The 14,750-nt window shown below is 39.4% G+C and overlaps 1 protein-coding gene and 1 long non-coding RNA gene across 2 annotated transcripts in view; one reads left to right on the forward strand and one right to left on the reverse strand.

Moving 5' to 3' along the window:
- The window catches only part of ptprga (protein tyrosine phosphatase receptor type Ga), a 228,747-nt gene that overhangs the window by 82,952 nt on the left and 131,045 nt on the right, over window positions 1-14,750 (reverse strand). The window contains exons 3-4 of the mRNA XM_051122442.1: window positions 10,991-11,173; window positions 8,314-8,462 (exon numbers count right to left, since the gene is read on the reverse strand). Coding sequence (XP_050978399.1) covers window positions 8,314-8,462; window positions 10,991-11,173 — 332 coding nt within the window. The remainder of the gene's footprint in view (window positions 1-8,313; window positions 8,463-10,990; window positions 11,174-14,750) is intronic.
- LOC127172919 (uncharacterized) lies at window positions 1,002-4,492 on the forward strand. Its single transcript, XR_007828688.1, has 6 exons — window positions 1,002-1,165; window positions 1,570-1,666; window positions 1,743-1,816; window positions 2,505-2,649; window positions 3,901-3,958; window positions 4,101-4,492. It is a non-coding gene; the product is annotated as an uncharacterized LOC127172919 (long non-coding RNA).

The raw sequence follows: 14,750 nt of genomic DNA on the forward strand, positions 1-14,750 counted from the left end.
AGGTTCACATTTTATCAATTCCATTGTTTTACTGAAATCATAGCCACGTTTGTACTGTCTCGTTTTATTTTAGTACACATATTACTAATTTGTTTACTAGTTTTAATTTAAGTAAACGGTTGTAATGATATAACTATAATGAGGGAATACATTCTCAAACCGTGGACACATAATCTGTTTTTTTTGCATGTCATGTGCAGGGCTCTGTATGAATGTGCGGATTGATTCAGGAAAGAAAGCAGTGATTGTGTGTATGAGAGTCACTGAATTATTCACACAACTGTTTCATTCAGGAACACTACTACTATGTGTTGCACTGATCTCAGTCATTCTGCTTGGATTTAGTTTGGAGCTTTTTCCTTTTAGTGGAGCAAAAATAAACCAGGGTTCCCACACCTTGGTTCACTTCAAATTCAAGGACCTTTCAAGGACTTTCATAGCCCAATGCAAAAAAGCATTTTTTTTCATTTATTTTTGCCAATCTGACAGAGATCTGATATTCTATTAGTCGTATTTCTGTTTTGCATAAAACTGAAGAATATTCAGTGATGGTCCTTTGGATCTTTGGCAAGCTATTCTTTAAAAAGCCCCCAAAGTAGCACAATGACCGTATCCTATATCAAAACTCAAAATATTTAATTTCCATACTGCAAATGTATATTTTATGTATATTTTGATCATGAACACAGCTCTGAAAGGCTTCCTACCAGTGGCCATCTCAAAACTAAACATCTTGCACAGTTTTATCACAGGTAGAATGCAAAATGTTTCAATATAAGCATTTCAGCCAAATGTAATTTATGCAATATTTCAAACATTTAATGGCCCGAGCGGGATCAAGAAAATAGTGCTTTAATACAAAAACGCACACAATGAATAGCGACTGTACACTCAAAAAAATGGTTTTGTGCCACTGTTCATTTTACCCAGGTATTTATTGTTAAAACAACACAAGTGTATTTGTTTTTCCACCAAAACACTATTGTATTGAGCTCTATTAATTTAAACTGTTTAAGTTTCCATTTTACTTGATTATCAATCGTTAAACTAACGTAAACGGTTTAATTTCGCCGTTCAAAAAACCGGATATGACGTTTCCAACGCATTTTATGAAGACGGCGCGAAGGAGGTGTATCATGGCGTCGGAGCTAGAAGTACCAGTCAGGTAAGAAAATCTAAAGACTTCTTTGTGTTAAGTCAAAGTCTTTAATTTCTGTAAGTGTTTTAGTCTGCTTTTAGTGTTGTTTTGCAGACGAGTGTAACTGGTATATTGCGCCGTTAATAGATGATTTCGTGCGGTTGGGATGTGAACGCGCATATGGACTGTAACGTTAGTGTATTTGTACGTGTGCTTGTGGAACAGAGGATGCGGCGAAATATTAAAATTTGTGCTTTTCCGTCTTATTAATGATATATAGGCAGTTAAATAAAACCTTCCTGTGCTCTTTCTAGGCTATTCAAGTCCCAGTAAAATTAGCGTTAGCTAAAGCACGAAAGCAAGTACAAATGTTGCCACATTCGACTGCTGCATACTTTTAACATTTTATCTGCTATTCGTTTTTATAACAGCATGAGTTTGATCACGGGTTTCTTCATCGCTGCCTAATTTTGGCGAAATGAAGGAATAGCACAACTTTACTGACGGAGAAAAAAAGTTTTGGCTAAGGTAAGTGAACCGCTGTATTGCCTTTTCATCCTTTATGAACAAAAGTAATAAGGGTATTTTGCATTTTCACTTTTAGAGGAATGCACGCAGTTGTCAGTGTGAACTGGTGGATGGTTAAGAAGCTGATGTGTCTTCTAGAAATCTAAACAAGTAAGACACTAAGATATATTGATATGTTATATGTTAATAAATTTGTGTATGCATGTATTTCTGCGTGTGTGTGTATATTTGTATATATTAAGAGTTAATTTGCAAGAACAGATAACTGTTTTTTTTTTTTTTTTTTTTTTTTTTTAAAATAATTATTCTGCATTCCAAGTAATATCAATCAAACTGTGGTTGGTTTATTTTGAATGAATATTAATAGCTCAAAAATACAGCTAACTAACACAATAAAACACAAAAAAACAAACAAAAAAAACAACAACAACACACTTACAATAAAAAACGTTTTATGAATATTAATAAAAACGGATTTATTTGTTTTTGCAAATGAACTCTTCATATGTATATGTTTGTGTGTGTGTGTGTGTGTGTGTGTGTGTGTGTATTTAATGGGTACTTTTAACTCATTCTTTTTCTTAAAAATGGTTTGAATGCAGAAATGTGATGTTTATCATTTTATAAACTTAATGTTTTTGTGAAAAGCTGTGCCTGAACTATAAATCATGCTTTTTACAGTCATTTTATGACTTTAAATATACTCCAGATCATGTCCACCCTTTTGGAATAATATACATGACAATAATCACACAAATCTTTTGATCACTGAATTTGTCTTTGCTGTTAAACTATATATGGGTGCTCTTGTAACAAATTGTACTTCATGTGTTTACAGATTTGTGCAGAATAACCATAGGTCCATTAGTGTCAGCTGTCTTTGCCAATGGGTGGATCCACACTGCAAAACTTATGAAGATGATTGCAAACCGAAGAAGAGTCCTTGGACAAAGCATTAAACCCTCTTGGTCCCCACTACACAGGTAAGAACAGCTACACTCAACAAAAACTTTTGTAATCATGTTAAAGGGGTCATCAGATGCTGTTGATATGATTCTTTAGAGTCTTAATGAGAAGTCCATAGCATACTTTTGTTAAAATTTCTCAGTGGTAGTGTAAAAAACACCCATTTTACCATATCAAAATCAGCCCTTTTCAGAGTGGGCCATTCTGTTGCATGTTCCTTTAAATACAATAATGGTGGTCAGACTGTTCTCAGCTCTCACTCGGCTCATTTAGGGCAGGTCTAAGATAAGACGGTCATGTAAATCAACTAATGTGGGAGCGGCCTTGATCGGTGTGACGTCACACCAACTAGAAGCTGAGAATGACCTGATTTGAAAAAGGGCATATTACTTATAATGATTAAAAAATACCACTGGGTGGATTTTTATCATTATAGGGTGGTTGTGTACACATACTGCCAACATGCATATATGTTCAAACAACATGTAAAAGTGAGTTTTGGATCAGATGACCCCTTTAAAACATTGTCTCACCAGCCACTGAGTTTTAGGGTTATGGTCATAGGCATTAACAAAAAAGACAGATATAATAAGAATTGGGTTATTAATATAGTAAATATAAAATATATGGTATTACTGTAAACTGACAGATATTGCGAATACATTAACTTCCCAAAACAATACATTCTAAAGCAAGGCAGGCGTGTCAAACCTGCTCTTGGAGAGCCAGTGTTCTGGAGTTTAGCTCCAACACCCCTGCCTGGAACTTTTAGTAAGACTTTGATTAGCAAACCTGTAAGACCTTCGTTCATCTTCAAAATACAAATTAAGATATTTTTTGATAAAATCAGAGAGCTTTCTGACCCTGCATAGACATCAACACAACTGAAATATTCCCAAGCCCCGAAACGTAGTAAGGACTTCGCTATAATAGTCCATGTGACATCAGTGGTTCAACCATAATTTTACAAAGCTACAAGAATACTTTTTATGGGTAAAGAAAACAAAAATAACTACTTTATTCAACAATTCTTCTCCTCCAAATCACGTATTTTGCCATTATGGAGAGTATCACGATGCATGCACATTGCTTTCCTCTGCAAGCAAACAAGGCCCAGCACATACATGTTCTACGTCAGCAGAATCACATGCATGCGTTATGCAAAGAGGTACTCTCGATAATGGTAGAAGACGTAATTTGGAGAAGAATTGTTAAAGAAAAATGTAAAGGCTAAATCTCATGAATTTTGTTGTTGTCTGCATCTTTAGACTAATGACGTTGAAGTACCCAAATGAAGACACTAGCAGTGTTATTATGGAGTATATGGTAAGTTGTTTTATTTACTTATTTATTTATTTATTTATTTATTTATTGGTATTTTCAAGGATGATAAATGCTAAGGTAAATTTAAGAATTTACAGTAAATTTAAGAATTTGAGTACTCCATTCTTTTAAATATCCTCTCTAGGATACAGACGTTGGCAACACTCAGGAGGTGATCCAGAGGAATCATGGGAATCTATGTCATACGATTTGAAGGTGCAGACATTGAAGACAGCACAGCAGATGTTGGAGTGTTGGAAGATAAAGTTCTTCAGGACCTTAGCAGTAAACCCTATGAAAAAACATGTTGCTGGGACTGATATATGGACTAAACTTGAACTCCTGAAATCAGGCACACATTTGGAGTACTGCAGAAGTTATTTCTGGAGCCAGTTCCTGTTCCTGGATTAAGGTTTGATTGGTTACCTTTATATGCCAATTAGAAAATGACAGTAGTTTAATATTTCTGTAATTTTGTAATGTGGTTGTAACTGTAATTGTTGCTCTTGTTTAACAAATACACTTGATAATTTGTGACATCTTGTCTTTTGTGATTCATTGCAAAATAATCACACAAAAATGCTTTGTTGAAGGGAGTAACTTTAACTTGAAATCATTTAGTTAAAGTAACTAGAACCAATTGGATGGAACCGCTGTCCATAATTTAAATGAGTTGTCTGAAACAAACTTCCTTATGTTGATAAAGTGAAACATATTTAGCCAGTTTTTAATAAACCAAAACATGTTCACTAAACTTAACCGGTTTAAGTTACAGGGAAGTGAATAAATTGAGTTGGTTGGACATTACTATTTCACATAAATTCTTCCTCATTCAGCTGTGTTGTCACAACACAAAGAGTTTGCATAGATTCAAAAAATTCCATTCATGTTCATCAAAAACAATTTGGTTGTGTGGAACCACTGTCCATAATTGAATTAAGTAGGTTTAAAGAATCATTTTTTTGAGTGTAGAAAGCAAAAGCCGAATCCTGGGCATTTTGGGTGATTTATAAATGCCGGCCGGACACATTTTTTTAGGTCCAAAAAGAGGACATGTCCGGGGAAACGAGGACGTATGGTCACCCAAACTAACGTAATTCAAGCAAGCTGGTATGCAGAGGCCACGAAGTGTTGGCGAAATAACACATTTGCGGACCAGAGGGAATAATATGGATTTTTTTCCCCAGAACACTTCTTGCACAAAATAAATTCAAGCAAGGACCTGTATCTGTATATGTTTATTTTCCTTGAATTTTTTTTTTCATATTCACAAACTTTCAAGGACCCGTGGGAACTTTGTTTTGATAAACAAAGTAACTAGAAAACTGTCATCTTTGTGTGACATTTACTTTATTCAACTTTTGTATAAAAACATATTGTTCAATTATGTACTTGTAGTTTTATGAAACTCCATGGATGACATTGTGAAAATTATTTGAGAATTCTAATGGCATGCTAAATGCTATCCAGCATAATACGAGTTAACATTTGTGAGTGAAGCTGCCTCAAAGAGAAACGGAAGCCCAACAACAACAATAAAAGGCCCTCCATCCCGAGTCTTTCAATAATTCTTCAGTGGGTCTAATTAGTGTAATTAATTCAGTTTAATGAGCCCTCTTCTCTCAGTCTACACCCTCTAAATCATGTCATGACCACTTCATAAGGAAAGCGAAAGAGCACTTATGCTTCATGTAGGTTTTTGTAAGCGCTTTAATCCACAGGTGCCGCTGTTGTCTACGAGAGCCGCTGAAGGATGGGGCTCTGAGAGCTTTCGTGAAGAGAGCAGAGGCCAAAACACGTGACGTCACGCCACGCGAACCGCCGGCCCCGCCGCCGATAGCCTTAATTAGCTTTCTGACTCGATTAGTTTCATTAATGAGCGTGTTGCTTGTAAGCTAGCGTTTTGGCTGGTGAGGACTAATTCATACTAGGCCACACTTCACTTCGGCGCCCACCTTTTTTCCGTCTCGTTATTGGGTTTTGTTGTTAACCTCACCTCTAGCGCTTCTGCTGCCGCTGTGATGTTCCAAACTATTCCTTCTCACGTCTGTCTCTTTGTCTTTGTACAGCTAGGATTGTGTAACAGAGTGAAAAGAGCAGCCTCATCTACATTCTCTGAGCTTCAGGCTCAACTCACATCGACTACAAGACACTAAATGTGACAGACCAAACAAGTCAAACACACTACAGACAGACATCAGAGGAACCTAAACACCGATCGCTCCAGTGAGACTGTCCAAAAGTCGCTCTGAATAAAAAGCATCTGCTCTATTCGCCTCTATAGCTGCTTGATTAACTGATCACTTGCCTACTTGATGGAAACGCTTGCAAACACTACAAATGTTTGCAAATGCAGATTTGTAAAATGGATAGTTACAACTCTTAAATGTAATTAGATGAGCCACAGTTAAACTGTTGTGTAATTGCATGTTATCATTTGAACAACCTGTCAGGAACTACACTGATTACAGTAAAAAGGAATGACTCGTAAGAGAACTGGTAGGATTAGACGAGCTGCACTGTGTGCTTTTGTTTCTCTGAAATGAATCGTTCAGCACCAGATTTGGAGTCATTTATTTGGACTGCACTGGTTGTGCTGCATGGATTTGATTCACTAATAAAAACCAGTCGGAATTGGTTAGACTGCACTGTTTGTCCTGTATTGTTTTGATCAACTAAAAGTAAACCGGCTCATAAGCCGGCCCAGTCATTTGTTCTGGAATTAGTTGGGCTACACTAATCATACTGTGAGGATCTGATTCATTAATAAGAATTGGCTCAAAATGGTCATTCATTGAGGAATTGATTGGTCTGCACTGGTTGTGCTGTATCATGTTGATTCAGAATGGCTCATAAGAGTCATTTGTTCAGGAACTGGTCGGATTACAAGAATCGCACTAAAAAGAATTGATTCATAAGAGTCATTCCTTCTGGTTGGACTACATTGGTAGTACAGCATGGTTTCTATTCACTAAAAAGAATCATTAACTCATAAAATTGCCATTTGGTTGCCTTTTTTTTCTCCAGACCATTTCTGAAGCCTTATGTAGTAAAATCACTGTAGCACGTCGGATTCTTACAGCTGCAGCAAATCTCTTTCTATTCAAGCAAAATATTATGATTTGCTTTATCTTTTATACAAGATTCGAAACATCTACTAAATTTCTTTCTACAATTGTAAATGTCTTTTTCAAGCATGCAGCATCTACATTCTGTAGCTGGAGGAAAGCAGTGGGAGAGCATCAGTACCAGTGAGATCTGTACTGCGATGACATTATCACACCAAACCACATCAACCTGCCGCTAATGCAGGCCAACCGACACATATTTTACTCTCTAAATGAGTTTGGGCGGGGAGGGCGGCAATAAAACTACGACCACCAAACCAAACAACACTCGTTCATTTATTAAGGCTGAAAGACAGGCCAAACTCTGATCACTCGCATATTTGAGGCTGGGTGATAAAACCGGTCTCGAGTGTGCATGAGAGGTGCCAGGCGGCCATAATGATAAATCAGAATTGCAAAGAGAGACACAAGCAGACAGTGATCAGACCCAAGAGAGAGCTCGTCTCCATAATGCCCTGTTCAATCAATACAGGAACGCCCTGTGCACGCTTCTATAAGACACGGCCAACCGCTCGTCCGCCACACCACGACTCCGCCTGCCTTCCTCTGTAAAGACTAACGTCCAGATAAAGCTCATTTAGACTTCTGAGAGCTCTTATTATTGTTATTAAATCATTTACCTTGAAACATATATGAAGAGTTCAGATGCAAAACCAGCTAAAAGATGAAAGTGAGATAATGATAGTGAGCGAATGCTCCTGACACACATTATACATCCATCAAATACTTTTACTTCAAACTCGCTAAATTCCAGGCTCAGCTCAATTAGAGGTACCGGTACTTACAGAGAAACCTATACAAAGTAGCCAGAAAGAAATGCTCCTTTTAAAGTAAAAACATCAGATGGATTTAGAGGCTTTTGCATAAGCAATCTTCACTATATTTACATATATTTACTGTGCATGTATGTGCATGTACTCCAGGTGTAAGGAAAATATGCTTTTACTTTTTACTTGTTGGCTACACCATATGGGCAATGAAATTAGATTCTTTTTTAAACACTCATACGTTTTATTGTGGGCAGCTTCAAAGGCAAAATACCCTTGAAGCACCACAATTTTTGGGCCATTTGTTGCTTGAATGTTCCTGAGACAAAGTCCCAAGTAAGAATGCAATATCAAACAGTAGCATATAGCCTGCAAAATAAAGCGAGGGCCAGAGTTGTGAGTTAGTGGAGCGGGGTTGTTTAGCTATGGCACAGACGCTGGAGAGCGATTAGTTGAAGCTCACCTCCACTGGGAATCTCCTGCCATTGATGCTGTGCTCCGAGCCGTCGGAACCGTTGCTCTGGCCCCAGTGGAACTCCACCTTCTCGGCTTTGAAGCGGCCCGGTAGCCCGGCTCCTCTCACGAAATAATCGTCCTTCAGGAAGATGGCCACTGTGAGGTGCAGAGAAAAGGAAAGAGGGTTAAACAGGGAGAAAGCGAGAGGTGAAGACCACTTTTCTGGCACGCACAATAAACAAATGCCTTCCGAGGGCCGGCGCATTTCTGACCGAAAATAAAGGAAAAAGACCGGAGCACACTTCGTTTCAGTATTTATGATGATTCATTTCGCTTCCTTAGGGAGACGGGCTGAATATCGCACGCGGTTTTTTTTCGCCGTCACCGTCGCTGTCGTCCTCAGAAGGCCTTGCGGGTCTCAAATGAAGCAGTAATTTGGCTGAGAGAAGACATTTCCCCCTCACACCGTTTCAAATTGCTTTTTTGATTTCTTTTGTTATTTCATAAAACCCCAGCCTTGAAAAAAGGGGGAACCGATAGCGAAAGCTCTTCCATCCCAGAGCATTTAGATTCACAAATTGGTCTTTCGCACCAGGACCGGACGTTAATTAATGGGTGCGACCCTAAATAGCACAGCCTTTGTTGGACAGATTTCTTTTTCCGATTGAATTTCAGAGTGATTTTTACTTGCCGTTTGCCACGAGAGATTTGCGTCCTATTTAAAAGAACGGCTCCTCTGAAACCTCGCTTGTAATCTTAGCGAAACAGGCTAGCGTCCAGCCGCTGAGATATTGAAGCAATCAACCGGTGGCAGTCTGAATCCGTCACCACAGCAACGCGGAGCGACTCGGAGGAGGCGCCGGGGCAAAAGTGAGACGGCAGGACGCGCTTCTGCACAAACGCACGCTCTCGAGCCTGGGAAAAAACAACGGCGCTCTCTGTACTTCTCTCGACTCCTCTTTAAGTTGTTTGGTCTTTTGTTGATTTTTTGACGTAATCCGACATGAGAGGGAGAATCGGTTTCATTAGTTATTCCAGCTCTGAGCTTCGTGAGCTTTAACAAACAGGCAGGAATTAGACGGCTAAGCCAGCAGGACCTTGGAACGGCAGCATGTGAAAACTAGGCCTCGCCTGCCAGCAAATCCTTGATCAATGCAAATGTTTCTTCAAGGTTCCAAGATCTCATGAATTTCTTACGTTTAATTTGGCGGGGTCTGTGAGAAGCTTGAGCACTGGGCAGTCCAGCAACACACACACATTTGCTTCCTTGAAAAAAACACCTCTGTGTTTGGAGGAGAATACTGCTTTTACTTTTGTCGGCCATATACAATTTGTATACACAGTAGGTAATTTCAGCATGCACTCACTGAGACAAATACTGTACCACACAATGCAATGCACCTGACTCGAAAGTCAATTCGATGGCTTACTGATAAGGCATCTTCATTTGAAACTGGATTAAGGAGCATTTTTGTTTATTATGACAATGCTGTTAGTGTTCAAACAGAAACTGGGTTTGTTGATTTATGAAAAATATTTAACCACAGTTCAATTTTGTGATTCCATAAGATTCAAGATCCAGATTTGGTATGTTCTTTAATATATATATATATATATGTATAATCAATTAATCAATCAATCAATCTTGATATATTTTTGTTTTTGGCACTTTTTTTATATAATTCTATCATTTTAAATCATCCTGCGGGCCCAGTGGGAGATCCATACACTGGTGTTCACTATATTCTGCACACTATCTAGTGTGCAAGAACGCTAGTGTTCCAATTTCTTTTTTCCCCCCACACTTTTTCCTTTCCCGGACATCTCTAATGAGTGTTTCGCTCAAGGTGAGAAGGTCAGGGGGTCACTTGACGTCGTAGTCGTCTATAGAGAAAATGATTTAAAACATTGATTGAGTCATGCATTATTCAGAGGTGCCGGGTCTGTAGGTTTATTGTGCCGCCCTGTTCCAGGTGATTATTTCGCTGATAAAACACTCATGTGTCAGTTATAAATAGCAGAGCAGCTCTCCATTATTCATGGGACAACAGCGGGACATTTGTCTTCCTCTGCACGGATTATGTTAAGGAGGGAAACGCTGGGCAATTCGTGTCTGTGTTTACTTCCTCAATATGCTCCGCCGCAGTACGGCTTAATGGTGCAAGACTGTAGCATGAAAACTGAATTTGGCTGTGAAAAGTTCAGGGGGGAGATCACATCATAAAAGTCTGATAGAGCTTGAAAGTACCAGAGTTGAACACTTCCTCTCAATGCAACCTATAATTTATAGCAGCCACAGGGCACGGTGTTGCATTTGGCACGCATTACTGTCGCATTGAGCCCTGGTGTTCACACGGGAGCTGCAGGTTCGAGTCCTGCCTGCAACGAATCCCAATCCAAAATGTCCATTCTCTCCCAATTCATCCTTTACAGTCAGTACAATCTCTAGAAATATATTAAAGTACCTATAAAAATATAAGGAAAATAGTCTAAAATTAAAAGTAGGCTCTTTAAACAATGCTATTACTTGGCTGTAGAGGATTTTCAGGTACTTTTATGGCCCATTTTAAACCCCATTCACTTTTATGTCACATCCAGAGCATTCTGCTATATATGTCCTTAAGTTTGATGAAATGATGGATGGATGTTAGGTGAACTATCCCCTGAAGATTGCGTGGATTTACCAGTTTTGCCTGTGTTCTTCATTGAAGTCTTGTTGGATGACTCTGCATCAAACCCGTCCAGCGTGAGTTCCTGGTACTCCATCGAGACCTTCGTGTCTCGGTCGGCTATATTGATCGGCGATTGGTTTCTCTCCTGACACTCAGGAAAAGCTGCCGCCCACCCTGTATCTGGTCCGTACGTCCCTGCAGAAGGGAAAGACAGCAAATCAATGGATCATCACACTGCAAACAGAAGCCGAAGCGCTCCCAGACTCACTTTATTCTTCATAAATGCCAGTCAAAACACGCTAGAGCTGGCCTGAGACCACCATCTGTCTGTCTGTCCGTCTGTCTGTCTCTAGAAAGCGGAAGAGCTTCACGAAATGACAAAGTAGTCACACCTTCAAGACCTCTGAAGCACACAGACTAAAGCAGCCGTTACCTTTCTTTTAAAATCTGCTGAGAAATTTACAAGCACTCAGTAGAGACAAATTTGGAGTTTATGGAAGTGAACAGCAGCACTGTGAGGCTCTTTTCACCGGAGAGCCAGTAAAATTCTGCTGTGGCCTAGTCATTTTTTGCTTATAAATCTTTAGTTTTCCTCACAAGCTCAGATTTGTCAGAGTTTATGTCGGCTTGTTGACAGAGAGAGACTGACCAAAAGGATGGATTAAGTTGCTGACACGATGACACAAGTCACTATCTCATTAGCTAGCTGAGGTCACCAGTAACAGCACGCCGGGTAAATGCGATGCCTCAAAGTTTAGCAGGCCCAAGGCCGCTTATTACGATGTGAACGTATGTAGAGGGACAGATGCAGTTCAGCTCATGTGTGAATCAGCATGCTGTTACTGGTGAATATGAGCACAGCTAGACAAAAAGATATTGACATTTAAATAATTTGTCACCTCGTTTAGCAGGCCTCATCCTGCTTTCCCTTATTTTACTTTCATTAAATTGTGGATAAGGGAATTAATTATTAAAAGTGGCCACGATTCAACAAAGTCACGGCAAGAAATTCCTAATGTGTGGCCACTGTGTCTTGTTTTTTGAGACACTGGATTAGTTACATAATCTAGTCCAGCGTTACATGCTAACTTTGACGTGCAGATGCTCCACGACCGCTTCCAAATGTAACTATATATGTGACCCTGGACCACAAAACCAGTCATAAGTGTCAATTTTTCAAAATTGAGCTTTATACATCATCTGAAAGCTGAATAAATAAGCTTTCCATCGATGTATAGTTTGTTAGGATAGAACAATATTTAGCCGAGATACAACTATTTCAGTATATGGAATCTGAGGGTGCAAAAAAAAATCAAAATATTGAGAAAATCGCCTTTAAAGTTGTCCAAATTAAGTTCTTTGCAATGCATATTACTAATCAAAAATTAAATTTTGATATATTTACAGTAGGAAATTTACAAAATATCTTCATGGAACACGATCTTTACTTAATTTCCTAATGATTTTTGGCATAAAAGAAAAATCTGCCATTTTGACCCATACAATGTATTTTTGGCTATTGCTACAAATAAACCCCAGCGACTTAAGACTGGTTTTGTGGTCCAGGGTCACATATAGTATATAGCGAAAGAATAGTTTAGCTGGCTACAGTGTGGCTTCCAGTGATAAGCTATTTTGTCCATGGCTATTTTAAAGCAGCTTTCCAGACGCTGTGTGGATCTATCTGTGATCACCGTCACAACACAGAGACCCTTGTCATTGTATACTGTACATAACAAAATAAAAGTAAGCGCAGGCCATTTTACTTGAGCACACAAAATGAGACAAGCAAACAAGACAAGGATATTTTAAGAGTCCATTAAACTCTCTAGTACGCTTTGGCTTTGCTTACAGTTAAAGGCTGCCAAATCATAAATGCATCTTCAGAGCAATAACCGCATCCGGATGAGACCGAGTGAGCGTGCGAGCGTTTCTTCCCTGTCAGACCTGGCGAGAGGTGAGCGGCGGTCCACGAACAGCTAAACACAAGGTCCATCCCTAATTGAAAGCAATCCTCAGCTACCGGCCTTTAAGATGAATTTGTCGACAATTACCCCAGGCCTGCAAGCATCCGGAGCCATCCGAAATGCGTATTTCATCAAATTAGGATTCATCCTCCTCAGCCCCTGCCCTCGCTGCAGCCTTGGGCCGTATTGATCGGACGGGTCTGGGTTTCATACGGAGCGGCAGAGTGCTATAGATCCGGGCAGCGCTGCTGGGTAATGAAAGAGAGCGAGGACTTGTGTGTGAAGAGATTACTCACTCCTTAATGCAGCCCTAACAGGGTTAGAAAAACTGCACACGCAAACTTAATCCCAACCACACCTCGGGATACGCATCTCAGATGAGAAAAACAAAGGTCCGAGTACATAACCCTGCCTCCGAGCACAAAAACGGACATCGCCACTATTTCTTTTTTATTCGTTTTGCTGGGTTTATGGGTGTTTTTGTTCCCTCACATCCATTTTTCATTCGTTCACGCATTAAGCTCTGTCCAGTTAACATTAGCATGTTTATGATATCGTACTAGCCTGTCTATTTTAGGCTCAAAATGTACCGAAGGCCAAAACGTGCAAATGCATGAATGCAAGTATGCAAATTCAACTCATGCTGTTATGCATTGCATAAGTACTTGCTGCATTCTTAGCATCGCCACAAGGGGTGCTACAGACCTTAGCGTCATTTCAAAAAAAATAAAGCTGTACAGCCAGTTAAGGGATATAATGCCGTATACTTTTGTGTCAACACATTGAAAAACCTAGTGAAAGGAAAAATGAAACAAAATACTTCTATTCCTCACACCCTCGTTTTTGTGTCAAGTATAATGTATACTCTAAGGCCCATGGCAAGCACTGGCATGAACTGTCGTCTTCTACTGTTTTTAGTTAGATACCTGAATCACAACAGATCTGATTCAATGGCACAGACATCTGAAGAGAACTTTATCGCCCCCTTGAGTACTGGAGTCGTTACTACATTAGCACTGTACTGCACGTTATGTACATGTACAACAGCATGACATGCCATGGTCAAGATTCTCATTATTTATTTGTTTCCTTATGTCGCTAGCTGTTTGTCCAACTGTCTATCAATTTAACCAGCAATCAATTCAAGCCTTCCTCTGCTCTAGTAAAACACACTTCAGCGGCTGGTACAGTACATGAAAAGCTGTTTGAGTGAGGACGGAGTGAAAGGTTCAGCCCATCCCAACATTAAATGGTTGTGAGAGATTTCAGCCTCCCACTGTTTTGATTTAGCCTTCATTCCTCCCTCCAGACAGAAAGAGAGGCAGCAGCGACCAGGTGTCAAATCAACATTTCATTCACCTCTGACCTCTGTCTCGGCTCGATCAATACCGCCTCTGTTCACCGTTTCCTTCTGTTTTTTTTTTACTTTGTTGAGAGAGAGTGAGAGAGGCTGATGGATCTCCTAAAACGAGATTACGTTTTGAGGCAAAAGACGTTAGCTTTGCTACGAGAACACACAACCGCTCTGACCATTGATTCTCTCAATTTTTAAAGGCGCAGTTCACCTGAAATGAAAAATCTTTCATCATTTACTCAGCCTTGTGTATTTTGAAAGCTGTTTGTCTGCCTTTCTTCCTTTTGTGGAACACAAAACGACATATTTCTCAAAAATGTCTTGGTAACACTTTATTTTGATAGTCCACTTTTGACATTCTGCTAAGAGTAAGTACATTTGCAACTGCATGTCAACAATTCATTAGAGTATTAGTAGACTGTCTGCTTAATATCTTCTAACACTCTTCTAA

This window comes from Labeo rohita, chromosome 11 (assembly GCF_022985175.1).
Source record: "Labeo rohita strain BAU-BD-2019 chromosome 11, IGBB_LRoh.1.0, whole genome shotgun sequence".
NCBI lineage: Eukaryota > Metazoa > Chordata > Actinopteri > Cypriniformes > Cyprinidae > Labeo > Labeo rohita.